At 40.1% G+C, this 14954-nt stretch overlaps 1 protein-coding gene across 3 annotated transcripts in view; it reads right to left on the bottom strand.

The window, feature by feature from the left end:
* The window catches only part of SHOC2 (SHOC2 leucine rich repeat scaffold protein), a 107769-nt gene that overhangs the window by 11174 nt on the left and 81641 nt on the right, over positions 1-14954 (bottom strand). For all 3 annotated transcript variants that reach the window (XM_032793533.2, XM_032793530.2, XM_032793531.2), the window contains 4 exons: positions 13925-14055; positions 9817-10005; positions 7556-7678; positions 2424-2561 (listed from right to left, as the gene is read on the bottom strand). In XM_032793533.2, coding sequence (XP_032649424.1) covers positions 2424-2561; positions 7556-7678; positions 9817-10005; positions 13925-14055 — 581 coding nt within the window. The remainder of the gene's footprint in view (positions 1-2423; positions 2562-7555; positions 7679-9816; positions 10006-13924; positions 14056-14954) is intronic.

Here is a 14954-nt window from a genome sequence, read left to right on the forward strand (position 1 = left end):
AATAGTATTTTGGACACTCCCTGGGAAGCCCGACGATGGAGCCCAGAGTTTCTATGCATGACCAGCCCTGTAGCATCCACCGGGACCTGGAAAGCCACCTTTGCCACCAGCCTCCCCATATCCATCAAGAAATGCAACTGGGGCTGATCTTCCCCAGGGGGGTTGTCTTTGAACTCTGCCAGGATGGTACAGGTATTAAAGTTGTATTTAGCCAACGAGGCCTGGTAATTGGCTATATGAAACTGAAGGTCTGCGGAGGAGAAGACCTTGTTGCGCAGGAGATCCAGCCTCTTTGATCCTTTCTATGGCAGGGTGGATTTCTGAGGGTGCTCCAGAACCCCTTACACAGCCACTTGTACAACTAGTGAATCAGGGGAAGGGTATGTTAAAAAGGAAATCAGCCCCTCTGGCAAGCACAAAATAGCATCTCTTTGCTTGCTTCCGGGTGGGGGCACACTATGCAGGTATGTGCCAAACCATTCTGGTCAGTTGTAGTATGGCCTCGTTTATGAAAAGGGCCACCCTGGATGGACCCTAGGGCTGTAAGAAGTCCAGGAGATGGTGCTGGGGGTCCTGAACCTCCTCCAATGGGATTCACAAGTCAGTAGGCACCCTTTGGAGAAGATCTTCATATTGCTAATGGTCATCTGGCAGAGAGGGTGGCAAAAGGGATGAACATGTCATCCAGTGATGAGGCAGCTCTGGTTGGAACCCGTGGTACTGGCTCAGTGTCTTCCTCCTCGTACACTGACTCAACCAGCTGACAAGAGGACGACGAGTAGCAGGACTCCTGCAACAGTGCCACTGTCTGCTATAAGGGTGCCCAGTATGCCCAGAAGGAGGGATCTATTAGTCACCGTGGGCCCACAGGAAATGATATCAGACATCCCTGGGAGAGAGGGGTCATATCCAGGAAAATAAGGTGCTGCAGCTGTCTGGGCTTCTGTGCTGTGTTGGAGATATCAGTGGGACTATCTCTTCTGGCTCCTCTGAGTCTGAGTACAGTGCTGTCGGAAACAGTGGTATTGCTGGTACTGGGAGGCCCAGTATGATGGATAGGGAAGGGGTCTCTCCTGTGGCAGTAGCAGAGGTTCATGTTCCAGGGTAGGAAGCTCCTTGAGAACCGTCAGACCCGACAGAAGTAGAGACTGTGGGTAGTGGAGGAAGATCTCATCCAGTGTCAGAAAAGCGTCCATGTGCCCTGGGGTCCACAGGGTTCCTGGTTTCACTGCCGGAGCTGGCCAGTCACGATATTGCCAAGGCAGAACCAATGGTACATTTGGACTGGTGCTCATGGATGCGATTGGCCTATCTTTATCCTTGACACTGTAGTCACCATTGGATGATTCTTCTTCACCTTACCCTCCAGCTGAGGGGCCCTCAGTGATAGTTCTGTGGGATTTGTACATGACATCTCACCCGACCTAGGACGCTTGGGGAGAAAATATGCTTCTTGTAGGGAGTCCACTGTGTAGATCTGCCGTTATGCCCATGAGTGTGTTTCTTACCGTCACGGGCAGCCCTGTGTCGTTGGGCTTCAGTGCCAGTGGCTCCGCTCCATTGTTCATGCTCAAAGGTGTACTGCTGGCCAGCTGAGGCTGATGTACAGTGGGGTCTCCCAGGACAACCTCAGGTCAGGGCCTCATAGCCTCTTCCATCAGAAGCTTCCGCAGCCTGAGTTCTTGGGCCTCTCTGGTTCTGGGGCGGGAAGCACCAGAATGCTGCACTTCACCAAGATAAGCGCCTCACCCAGACAACAGAGACACCACTGATCCTTATGAATGATGGAAAAGAGGCAAAGGCAGAAAACTCAGTTCTTGAAGTCCAGGACCCTGGGCACAGTCCCTGGGATAAAGAGAATTTCCCCCCGACTGGGGTGGGGTGTGGGGAGGGGGCAGGAGAAGATAGGGTAATTTTCTTATGCTATCCTGTATATACAACTAAGATTTCTAAACTACAGGATAACTATTTATAACAAACATGCACGTACTCTTTTAGAGACTAAGAAGAGTGAAGCAGGACAGGATTTTAACTCAGGCCACGTGGCATCAACCCACACCACCCCTTAAACCCTCAGTCAGGAGCACGAGGGGAGCTACCGAGCACATGTGGGTCAAGGGACGCTGCTTGGAAAAACTGCTGGACTCAGGGGCATGGCACACATGTATACCCACAAGTGGAATACAGATAATGATCAGTACTTGAAGAATTGAATGTTTTCCCAAGGTCAACCAGGGAATCAATGGCAGAACCAGGAGTAAAACTCAAAAGAGCCCTGATTCTTTATACTCTTCGTTAACAGTAAACTCCTTCCATTAACTTTCCTAAAGAGCTAGATACCATTAATTTGAGTGGGAAAGGTACAAATTAGCCTGTTGAAAGTAAAAGCTTGGTATGTTTATCTCCTCTCATGATTGTTTCACCTGCAGATCCTTAAGGTAAGCGATTTCATTTGGCAAGGATTCCAGTTTGTTCTCCTCTAAATCTAACTCTCTTATTTTCCGTAGGTTTCCAATGCCATGGGGAAGTTTCTTCAGAAGATTATTTGACAAGACAAGAACCTGAAGGAAAAAAACAGGGAAAATTTAAACTAACGCAGCAAGCAAGTGCCAACTAAAATAGAATCCCTTTAGACTTCAGAATTAAGTAGCATTCCATACAATGCAAAATTAACATACTGTTTAACAAGTTTTGTAAAACTCCTGTGAAACTGAACTACAGGATAAAGTTAAACTTAAATCAGTAACCAAAACTAACAACACGTTACAAAATGGAGCTTAACAGAAGTGAAGTTTAAATTCAGAACAATAGATTTCAGATTAACAGGACTATTTAAAAATGTATATATTTTTAAAATAAACAGTGGTGAAACAAAGAGTTAAGAGCCATTTTAACCAAATGACTCAAGAAAAACAGACAGACTACTTCCTGCTACATAACTTCCCTATCATTTGTATTCTTTCACATGCCTGCCTCAGTGCCATCTGCCTTGCTATCCCTTATGCTTGACAGCCCATCCTTGACCCTGTCATAGTAATATTCCTCGATTTGAACCTTAGCGTTCAAATATAAGGTACTAGCATGAAGTCCTCTAAGCTTAATCTCCAGCTTAGATCTGATAGGCCTGACAACAGTCAGAAGATAGGCCTCACCGCCCCGTCTCCTCTCCGAGTCCCCAACCGGGGGGTAGCATCCAGAAACCTGTGTCTGCTTTGCTCCCAACGATAAGCGTCTTCCCTCAGGACAAGAAGGCAAAATACCAAGCTGGCTTGCTTCCCTTCCTCGCTCTGGGAGAGAGCAGATACTATACAGAGTTCAATCTTCTCTGCCTTAGCAGAAAAAGAAAGCTTATATAGAAAACAACACAAATACAGAATAACTCATAAAAATAATACAGATCCTACTAAGAAACATGAACAACCCATACTGAGATTAAAAATACCAATTAAACATACCATCACACAGTAAGTACAAAGAAAGTCAGTAGCCGATTGACTTGTTTCCTTTGTACTCACTGCCTTTAGTAGAAATGAGAAGATTGGAATACAGGATGCTTGTCCCTCGCCAGCAGCACACAACAACCACAATCCACATCAAGAATACAGCAAAAGCCCCCTATAGCCGAATCTTGTTTCCTTGTACTCACAGACTTTGAGTGAATATTTGAGATAAGAGGAGGAGAAGAAAACTTGTCTTACCATAAGCCGAGGAAACAACAAAGACCCGATAACAAATGCCCCGCCCCTGCACATTTACAAACATCTTATGGTCCTCTGGTCAGGTGTTTGGTTCTCGTTGTTCCCCCTTTACAGGAAAAGAAAACTTAACCCTTACCTTACCTATCTACTTATGACAGACCCAATCTGCCAACCCCCCCAACCTCCTCTTACTTTTTATACCACCTTCAAGAAGTTGGTTTTGGGAAGGGACTAACAACAACATACTTGGCTACTTTACACACATGCACTGGTCTCCTATAATGACCAACCTCATCAGTCCCCTTTTTTAATTCTTCTCGTGCTCTCAGTTACTGTTTGCTCTCATTTTCAATTAGGGCTTGCTTACAAGGGGACATGCAGAGAAATTAATCCAAATTAACTGAAGGTGTGAATTTAAAGAGGATTCATTAAACTGCATCAAATCCCTGTGTGGGCACTCTTATTGAGAATTCAAGTGTCATTAATTCAGTTTAGATTAATGCACTTCCAAAGTACATCAAATTAAGCTCACTTTAATTCTGAATAAGTGTCCACACAGGCATTTTCTCAACTTTAACTAATCCACTTTAAAAATTATTTTGGATTAACTTTCTTGAGTGTCTCCATGTAGACAAGACCTCAGATTGTAAATCCATCCAAGCAGAAAATCTGTCTTTTCTATGCTGTAAAGTACCATGCTTGGCGGGGAGGGATAGCTCAGTGGTTTGAGCATTGGCCTGCTAAACCCAGGGTTGTGAGTTCAATCTTTGAGGAGGCCATTTAGGGAACTGGGGTAAAAATCTGTCTGGGGATTGGTCCTGCTCTGAGCAGGGGGTTGGACTAGATGACCTCCTGAGGTCCCTTCCAACCCTGATATTCTATGATCTATGAAGTCCAGTAATTCATTCAACAATAGTTTGCAGTAAATATAGCACCTTTATCCGAGCTGCTCAAAGTTGCTTACAAGCAACTCATAATATCTCAGTGAGGTAGGTAATGAGCAAGATGAGGCACAAATGTGAAGGGCTGCATTTTGAGTGATGCTGAGCACTCACAAATCCCTGTTAAATCAATACAGCTGCAGGTGCTTAGATCCTGATAATCCATGCTCTAAAGCAGGGGTGGGCAAACTGCAGGTCACCAGCCATTTTAATCCAACCCTTGAGCTCCCGCTGGGGAGCGGGGTCTGGGACTTGCCCTGTTCCGGCGCTCCAGCCAGACAGCAGGGTCGGGGGCCACTCCGTGCAGCTCCCTGAAGCAGCAGCATGTGCCCCCTCCAGATCCTATGCATGGGGGCAGCCAAGGGATCTGCTCCACACACTGCTACATCAAGACCTGCTAGCACGAGTCTGCCCAACTAGACTGGGAGGCTTGCTCCCTGCTGCAGTGTAGACATACCCTTAGTGACATCACCAAGGCCAGACAGCTCTGGACGGGTGTCCGGCTGGCTTTGGATAGTTATGTTCTTCGAGCTAAACCCAATAGGGTCTGGGAATTGATCCTAGCACTGTGCTATAATTGCTAGATATTTCTCCTTTCCAATCCTACCATGTTATTGTTATGCAGTATTAAAAACACACACACAAAAGTGAGTAGTTCAACAGTTAATGCAAAATTCTACAACAACGCATCGTTAGGGTTGTAAGCAGTATTGTCGGAGCTGTGTCGGTCCTGGAGATTAGAGAGAAGGTGAGGGAGGTAACGTCTTCTATTGGACCAAATTCTGTTGGTGAGAGAGAAAGCTTTCAAGCTTACACAGAGCTCTTCTTCAGGTCTGAGAAACTTAACCAGGTTAAGGTTGCACAGTTGAAGTCATGAAATGCCAAAGTTAAGGTTAGCATGTCAATAATAATGTGGTCTTGTTGCATATCCTGTGTATTTTAAGGCATATACTAAACAATATGAATAGTAACGTAGTAAACTACATATCTAAAAGAAAAACAGAACAGAAAATATTACGGACGCACAGGGCCAGAAAAGGTTACACAACTAGCAGGCTAATTGACCCGGATTCAACCGTGAGAGACATATTAAAGGATATGGTAAATGGTAATTACGACCATTTCATGTTAGATAGACTAGAGTTTGAAATGCAAACCTGTATGGTTAGAGAATTAGAGGTAACACTAATTGTAAGTGTACGCTTACAACTTGTTAGCTGTTAACCATGTAACCAAAGAGTTCCTGTGTATTGCTGAATTCTGTTAATTCAGAGATCAAAAGAAAACATTAACATTTAAATGAACTGTGAATATAGTGATATCACTGTCAATTTCTCTTTGAAGTATTAAGCAAATTATCTGTCAATAAAGGGAGATAGGCAATTGCCTTACATTAATCCAGGTAGCCAATTATCGTTGATGGTTAGGAAATAGGAGGATTACTTCAAAGCTTGGATAATTGCCTACTGTTCACCCAAGTACTGCATGCTGTCATGAGGCTGCCTGGGAACTGTTTAAAGGGCTTTTGGGACCTGATCCTTTCATCTCAGATGTGCTTAAGCTTCATCAGGGGGAAGTTTGAGTTGCAAAACTGAGGTCTCCAGTCCCATCTGGATCACCCTGATATTGGACATTGGACTAAAACTATGAACTAATTCTGGAAGAACTCTTTGCAACTGAAGTTCACCATATCTACTATGAAACTGATCTAAAAACTCTTAGTCTGTATGTATAATGATCTTTTAACCAATACTCTCTTCTTTTTACATAAATTTTACATTGGTTAATAAGAATTGGCTGTAAGCATGTATTTCGGTAAGATCTGAAATATTCAGTGACCTGGATGGTAATGTGTCTTATTCTTTGGGACTGGTAAAACTTTTTACATGATGAACAAGATTTTCAGTAATCCTCTTCATATTTGACTTGCCTGTCTGGGAAGAAGTCATAGACTCATAGGTCAGAAGGGACCAATATGATCATCTAGTCTGACCTCCTGCACAAAGCAGGCCACAGAACCCTACCCATCCACTTCTATAACAAACCCCTAACCTATGTTCAGAGTTAACTGAAGTCTTCAAATTGTGGTTTGAAGACCTCAAACTGCAGAGAATCCACCAGCAAGTGACCCATGCCCCACGCTGCAGAGGAAGGCGAAAAACCTCCAGGGCCTCTGCCAATCTGCCCTGGAGGCTGGGCTGTTTTATGAGATCTGTGTTTTTGGCTTCTGGATAACCAGTAAGTTTATTGTGGAAGCTGTTTTGTTGCTGGCTTGGTGAATCTAAGTATTAGACTAACCACCAGTTTTGGGGATTGTCTGCCCCATTCTTTGCAGGTTGCCCTAATTGAGCAATCTCAGTGTGGTACCCCTGCAACCACAGTCCACAACTACCTATGTAAAATGTGGCTGAGTTAAAATTGCTGTAAGAACTTTCACTTTTGCATTAATATTGCATAAGCAGTTATTTCTGTTTAATTCCTTGTGTTTTTACCTAGTTGTAAAAAATTACCTAATTTTACAACATAAATATGCCCTTTGCTATTGGCACTCTCTCTGGTTTCAAGGCCCAGTCCAATGCTTTCTAACTGACCTCAGTCCACTTTGTCATCTTTTTGTTGGAATATTTTGGCCCACTTTGTTTGTATGCTGGTCCCTCTGGGTGTTCAGTTCAGCTTTAATTCATTTTACTTTCTGTACTGTACATTTTGTGGTGTGGGGTTGTCTATAGGTTAATAAATGAAACAGGCACACAGGCTTAAGGAACAAAACATTTAAAAAGCTATTAATGAAAGCCATAAACTTATGAAACACCCATATGTTCGGTTAGCACACTTATTATTGGGGGATATACTTTGGTTTTTTTTAGTTCATTTCTGAGGATTTGCTTAGTCAGATGTTCACTGTATTTCTCTCACCTCAAGGGAAACTAGTCCAGACACATCCTCAGGAATTTTTGTGAGCTGATTAGTGGCTAAATTCAGTTCCACCATGCTGGTCCAAGTCCCAAAGTCCAAGGGGAGCGAGGTTAGCTGATTGTCCTGCAATTTAACAAAGAAAATATGTAGGTTTTGGCATGCAAAAACAGGAAGGTAGCTTGGAGATTAAATAAGATGAAACATTTAGATAAATCAAAAATTTTATTGGTTATTATATAAACCAATAGAAAAAACTCTGCTAAATGGCTGAATCTTTAAAATGCATTCCCAAAATGTAATGAACACTACCCAATCTAGACACGTGGAACTGTATTTGTATTACCAATGTGATGGACTGAAATGGAAACAACATATTACAAAGACAATACCTCATGAAATTTCCAAGGTCTCCATAGTTAATTTTGACTTCTTACTCTTTTCAACATTATGTATTGTTGGATAGGATGTGAACACTTGAGACATGAATAAAAAAACCACGACAAACACCATATCATGTAAAGAACCTAGCAACAATTCTGCAATCCTAAAAATACGAAGGGTGTAAGGTAAACAAAAAAACCCTAATCATAAAAGGTCAAGTACCATTACAAAACAACTTAAGTGTCAGACATTATTTCAGGATCTGGCCTATGATAGGCATTTGGAACAGGTATCAGCCAGCAGGGCCCATAGGCTCTATGTCTGCTGACATCGGGGTAGTTTTTAGAATAGCAAATACATCCAAATTGCTTATGTAGTAGAAAAAAACTGGAATGAAGAAGTCAGGCACTCTCACTATTTAGAGTGCTAGTGATATAATTTGGTCTAGAGTGGACACAGTAAACTCTAAGAAATCAGGCTGTTCAAACTACTGGTACATGTGTGACATTAAAGAGTGATTGGTACTTTCAGAGAAATTTTTTTCTAACTTAAGGACCCATCTAGATTACAAAAAGGAAGATGTTGCCTCTTTTGTCTGACTTTTCCACATTGCCCTTACACCTGAAAAACTCTTTCCAAATAATGTGCCAGACACTATCCTGTTACCATTCAAATCCTTCCCCGGACTAATTTCTGTTGTGAGGTCAACAAAAATTCAGTCATCTAGTAATAGATGTACTGGAGGACAGTTAAACATAAGTTCTTACAATAAGATAAAAAATTTAACCCCCTTGAAATGACTAAAACATGCACCAGCCACTTTACGTTTATGTTGCGCCCTCTTCATCTGGTTCAGACTGGAAATAAAGCATAAATTTTTAACAGTGTAAGTAATTAACCATTAAAATAATTTCCCAAGGGATTCTCCATCAGCGACAATTTTTAAAATAAGACTGGGTGTTTTTTCTAAAAGATCTGCTCTATAAATTATTATGGGGAAATTCTATGACCTCTGTTAAACATGAGCTCAGTCTAGATAATCACAATGGTCTCTTCTGGCCTCGGTATCTATGAATCTATTTTTGTATTTCAGAATGCAAGCTCTTCAGGGAAGAGACTATCTTACATAGCTTGAAAGTGCCTTGTACATCGTAGGTGCTATCACAACTGCTATCATTTACTGATAAATACGTTTTCTATAAGATAATTATATCAAGACATGGGAGGGGCTATGTGTCGAGTTTCAAGGGAGACTGAACATTTCTGAATGTGTATTCTGTTACATATTAAACTAAACCCACTGTTACACTATTATCCCTCATGACTATTTTCTCCACCTGTAATCTGTCATCATATGCTTATATTGTGATCTTTAGGGGATGTAAACTGTCTCTTTAAAAATATACAGTATCTAACACAATGGGACATGAGTTCGTACTGTGGTCTCTGGGCTACCTATTGCAAAAATAATAGTAATAACAAGGTCTTAATTTTAGATTTTGTAAAAATAAGCTTAACAAGAGCAATAGATATTTCTTTCAATGATTGTTTTTAAATGAAATAAAATTGTTTTAAAACAAAATATTCCCTTGCAATGTTTGCAGTTCAACCATTCAGATTCCTGAACATGCAAAGTACAAACAGCTTCACTGATTTTCATTATCCAAATGTGAAGGCAATGTGAAAGAGCTAACAGAATAAATAGCGAAAAATGAAATGGATCAGTAACACGGGTAAAGGATGTGTGTCTGTGATATCTGAGGAAGGTGACAAGGATTCCTTTCATATGCTACAAGTTTATTCTTTGTATTATTCCATTTGTTACAGTTCACAGAATCTGCTATGGATGTTACAAACAGTGGAGCGTTGCTGTGGCTCACCTTCATATTCAGCTTACTTAACACTTTAGCTCTAGAGAAAATTCCAAACGGTATTTTGCTGATGCGATTGTGTTCCATGTTAAGAGAGTAGATTGTGGAGAACTGTGATGGACCACCCACTGGATATGACTGGAAGCAGTTCCTGGCCAATGTTAAACTAGTCAGGTTCACAAGACTCGATAAAAGACCCTGGACAGGGAAGAGAGGGTGGGGGGGGGAAAACCTTTCACTTGAGTTTTGAATTTAAATTTATTTGAACATATATTCTTTCACTGTATTGCTTCCCCCCCAGTGCACCCAACAAGATAAGTAAGAGTTGCAATACATAAACGAGTCTTAACGTCAGAAAAAGCTCTCCCATCCATACATTCTCATCCACAATCACTAGGAGAGAACTGTATTCCTCTCCTCCCACACATACATGGTGCCAGTATATAAAAAGTACCAACATTTAAAATCATAGCTGGTGCTATTTTTTGTAATCTTTTTCTATTTGTAAAAATAATAATAATAATAATAATGGTTTCGAGCAAAACTGACAGCACTGGCTAGAGCCGTCCAGAGTGCAGACAGTGGTTGTATTGACAGCTCAGTGGAAAAAAAATTACATCAGTCCTGATCAGCATTTCCAGTACTGGAGGAAATGCAACGAGTGTAGCGGAGGAGATGCAGTCAATGCTGCTGAATTGTTGCAAGCCACACTCAAACTGGAAATCAGATGTAATTTTTTTTTAAACAGTGAGCATAACCAACAATTGGAACAATTTAGCAAGCGTCGTGGTGGAGTTTCCATCACTGGCAATTTTAAAATCAAGACTGGGTTTTCTCTCATAGATATCCTCAACGCATGATTTTGGGGAAGTTGTGCAGCCTGTGTTATACAGGCGGTTAGACTTGATTACAATGGTCCCTCCTGGCTGTGTAATCTCTGACTATAGCAAGTGTCCTTTGGAGAATCGGAGACTAAACTCATCCTCGCTTTGATGACCATCCCAGTTGAAAATGGATGGAAATAGGTGTGAACCCAGTACACTGCTTTTCAATGAGGTTTTAAAAATAAAAATAAAAAAATACAAAATCTGTACTAACTTAATAAAAGTCTATGCTATGAATTGACTCAACATCAAGAATGAATTCACTTTACAGGTTCCTACAAATATTACTAAAGCTTCAGTCACTGAAGTCTGGCAGGTCAGCACTTTAAAAGCATCTTGAAATTCAGATAATGTAATACTAACAGAAATGGACCAAAACATGCCCTCAATGTTTAGGCACACTTGAAAAAACAACATTTTTCAGAAATCCTAAACTTTTTCTGATCTTAATCCTACTATAAAATAATCTAAAAGTTACTTGTGTGTGTCTTTTTGTGACAAACGAATAAGAAAAAAGAATCAAACAGACCCAAAACAAAACTATTAGAATTAACTAACTGGGTGCTAAGTTTTGTCATTCAAACCAACTGCTTTTAGTCTTGGTTCTTGAGAGTTTTGTCTCTCTCTCTCTACAGGGATTCTCAGACTTTTGTACTGGTGACTCCTTTCACACAGCAAGCCTCTGAGTGCAACCACAATAAACATATAAAGAAGTGTTTTTAATGTAACACCATTATAAATGCTGGAAGCAAAGCGGGGTTTTGGGGTGGAGGCTGACAGATCGTGACACCCCTGCAATAACCTCGCGACCCCCTGCGGGGTCCTGACCCCCAGTTTGAGAACCCCTGAATTATTGTAAGGTCCTTTAGGCAGGAATCTCAGGTTTGTACCTGTCAGTAAAGCACCCACACACTATTGGCACCACAGAAATAAATAATGAGTGCCAAATTAATGCTGAAATTTCATCTTTCACTCATTACAATGCCAACCTTAAGTCAGCCTTATTTGTTTAGGTATTGCAGGGATTAAAGATTCATGCATGACGCTACATACCAGAAATATTATAATATCTACAATCACAGAGAGAATAGCAGCAAGCTCTCAAAAATTTCAAATATTTTTACTTTTCCTGAGTTACAGTTTTAATATTACAATTACAATAAAAATTTTACAGTGTTGTTTCAGGATTGAAAAGTTTTTTTGTTTTTTTTTTTAAATTAAGGGTCGCTTCACATTCATTAGATAATAAACCATCAAACTGCAACTTGCTCTGCTTCATGTCATGACTCAACAAATCTGTGGGTATTTAAACACATGGAAAAAAAAGCTGTATCTCAGAAAAATCAGTGCAGCAATTTTTTTCTTAACTGTAAACAAGAGAACTTTAAGTTGCAGAGATATTAGTCGTATTAAAATCTCATTGTTATATAGCACAATCTTTTAAAAGGAAATCCTGCCTTTAGCGATTTTGTTATTTAGTTGGCATTTTTGGTTCTGTACTTTGCAATAGTACTTTGGGGTTGCCTAACACTTCATTGTTTCAAACTGACCTTTGAATTTGCAAAGGCTGTTTTTTAAGTCTGGGGCTATACATAAATGTTGATAATATGTGTATTAGCTGGTGCATATAATTTTTCTAACAGCTCACAACTAACTAACAATTAAAATGTCTTTGAGGGGAAGATGTAGAGTTTAGCTACACACAGTCTAAAGAAAAACAACGCACTCAATATTTATGAAAGTTGTGGAACTGCTGCCTTTCCCAACCTATCCTTTTAAGATACAATATTTATTAGGCATTGCATCATGAGCTCTGGCTCATTTTGCATTTCAGCAATTTCATTGTAAATTAATTTTCTTTCTATTGCAGCCAAGAATGCTTAATTTTAAATGGATTACACTATTACATTAACATCTGAGCTGCTTCTTTGTCGCAACATATAACTTATTGTTAGACTAACACATTTAGGTAAGGTAGCATTATTTGTTAAGGGAGTTTTTGATTAGGAGTCAATTTATTTCAGGATAAGCAATCAGTTCTCCAGTCAATTGCTTTTCTGTGTGTAATCACATTGTAGTTACTTTCATTTCATGAAAGGTGGGGGTGGTTCAGCTTTGTTCTTAAAAGCAGCCAAGCAACTTTTTCTCAACAGCATTTTTTTTAAAGTCTACCTCAATATTTATTTATCTTTTGTTTCCAGTCAGTTGTTGCTGAATTTAATAATTCATATAATTATTATTTATACAATTATTGTACTTGGGTACTTTCAATGGTCCTCTAATTTATGTTCACATCTTTCTCCTTTTTTCTCTGTATATACATTTTCTCTTTTCTCATTAGGTAGATTTTAATAATATGATATTTGCAGTATAATTTTAGATGTAGTTCTTCGTAGAACAGGTTAGGTAGAATGAACAAAATAGTAGTAATGTTTGGTTCACTAACTGAAACAGAGCAGAATAAACACTCTGTGCATTTTATCATGAAGCCTAAAACTCTCAAGTTCCACAGGGTTGAGGAAGGTGGAATATCCTGTGATTTGGCTGAGGCAAGAGGGAACAGCACAGGACTAGCAAGTGCAATAGCAGTGACAGGAAGCAAGACAGCTGGCCCCTCCACAGTCCTAACCACCAAAGGATTCTGCAGATTTTTACCTTTTGTAGCTAGTGGGTTGTGTGCCACCCAACTGAGGGATGCACTGGTAGCAAAACATTGTTGTAATTGCAAACTCCTACATTACATTATGGAAATGTTAACATTAAGCAGCTATGACAAACATAGGGGCTTTTTGTCTGCCAGTTTATCTAAACAGAACAGTCCTGTTTCAGTTGGAAGTGGACAGAGAGATCCCTCTTAGTTTTCTGTCTTCTTTCCCCCTTAGCAACTGCAACAGGAACCTCACGTCCAACTAAAATGATGGGCCTGTGGCTTCACTGTTTAATTGTGTCATAAGAACATTTAGAAAATGGATAAAATGAGTTCATGTCTTGTTGCCTGATGAGTCGTCAATTGAATTACTGTCTAACTGGTTAGATATACATGTCATTGTGGCATCACTGGTGGATTTATAGATCTTCAATGCTTTATATACACACACATACACACACACACAGAGGTTAAAGTGAGGCTCTCAAAGCTTTTCATGTAAAAATCCATCTGCAATATTTTGATGTGCTCACAAAAGTAAAAAATCTATTACATTTCCCCCAAGTGAACACTGTGTGCCTCTCACCTCTGGTAAAGTGGAAATGTTGTTGTTCTCCAAATTCAGTTCATCAAGTTCACTACATTTTGCTAAAGACTTGGGGATTGCTGACAGTCTATTGTACCTTAGGCCAAGACGACTTAGACTGGACAAATTTCCTACAAATGCAAAACAAAGTGTTATTAATATATGTCATTTAGGGGTTAGGGCACAGGACTGAGAGTACGGAATCTTGTTCTATTTCTGATTCTTCCACTGTGTCCGCTTAGTCAAGAAACAACCTCTCTCAGGCTCAAGTTTCCCATCTGTAAAATGGAATTACCACACCCTTCACCGGGACACTGAAAGTATTAGCTGATGTTCACAAAGTACTGTATTTTCAGATTCTTAGACGAAATATGCAATAGAAGCATAATATGCATATGTTTTTCTATAAATTTCACAACAGAGACACACACTGACCAATCAACAAGTCAATTTTTTAGATGTTCCTCCATTCTGGTCTTTTCACCAGGAAGTTCAGCTTTTACCAGTAGTTTTCCAGTTTTTCCCAGAACAACAAAAAATTACAGTATTTTTACTATACGCCGTGTTGTTGTAGTCATTTTACTACATTATTATTACAAATTATTACAGCAGTACACAAAATATGACTAAATGTAATGAGATGAAGTCAAGTCAAAGGAAAGGGAGGCTGAATATCAGGGAAAGTGTAACCAACAGTGAGATCTGTTAGCTGGGGAATAGTTTCCCCAAAGAACATGGGGAAAGCCCCATTGCCTTGAACTTTTGAAACCAGACTGGACAAAGCGTATTATAAGGACCTCTCCCTGTATCGTAAAGGAGATAGACTGAATGATCTAATACATCTTTCCCATATGTAACCTCTGATTCAGCCTAGTCTCTACAGAGACTTTCTGATGAGTCTCTTAATAAGGCAGTAGACACTCAGAGCAGTAGAAATATCTATCCTGCAGATATTGGGCTTAAGTCCCAAAGAACCAGAAGGCATGTGTGCAATGGATATCTGTGGCATTTTGCCCAAGAGCATGGGAAA

The sequence above is a fragment of the Chelonoidis abingdonii genome, unplaced genomic scaffold (assembly GCF_003597395.2).
Source record: "Chelonoidis abingdonii isolate Lonesome George unplaced genomic scaffold, CheloAbing_2.0 scaffold0027, whole genome shotgun sequence".
In the NCBI taxonomy this organism is placed as follows: domain Eukaryota; kingdom Metazoa; phylum Chordata; order Testudines; family Testudinidae; genus Chelonoidis; species Chelonoidis abingdonii.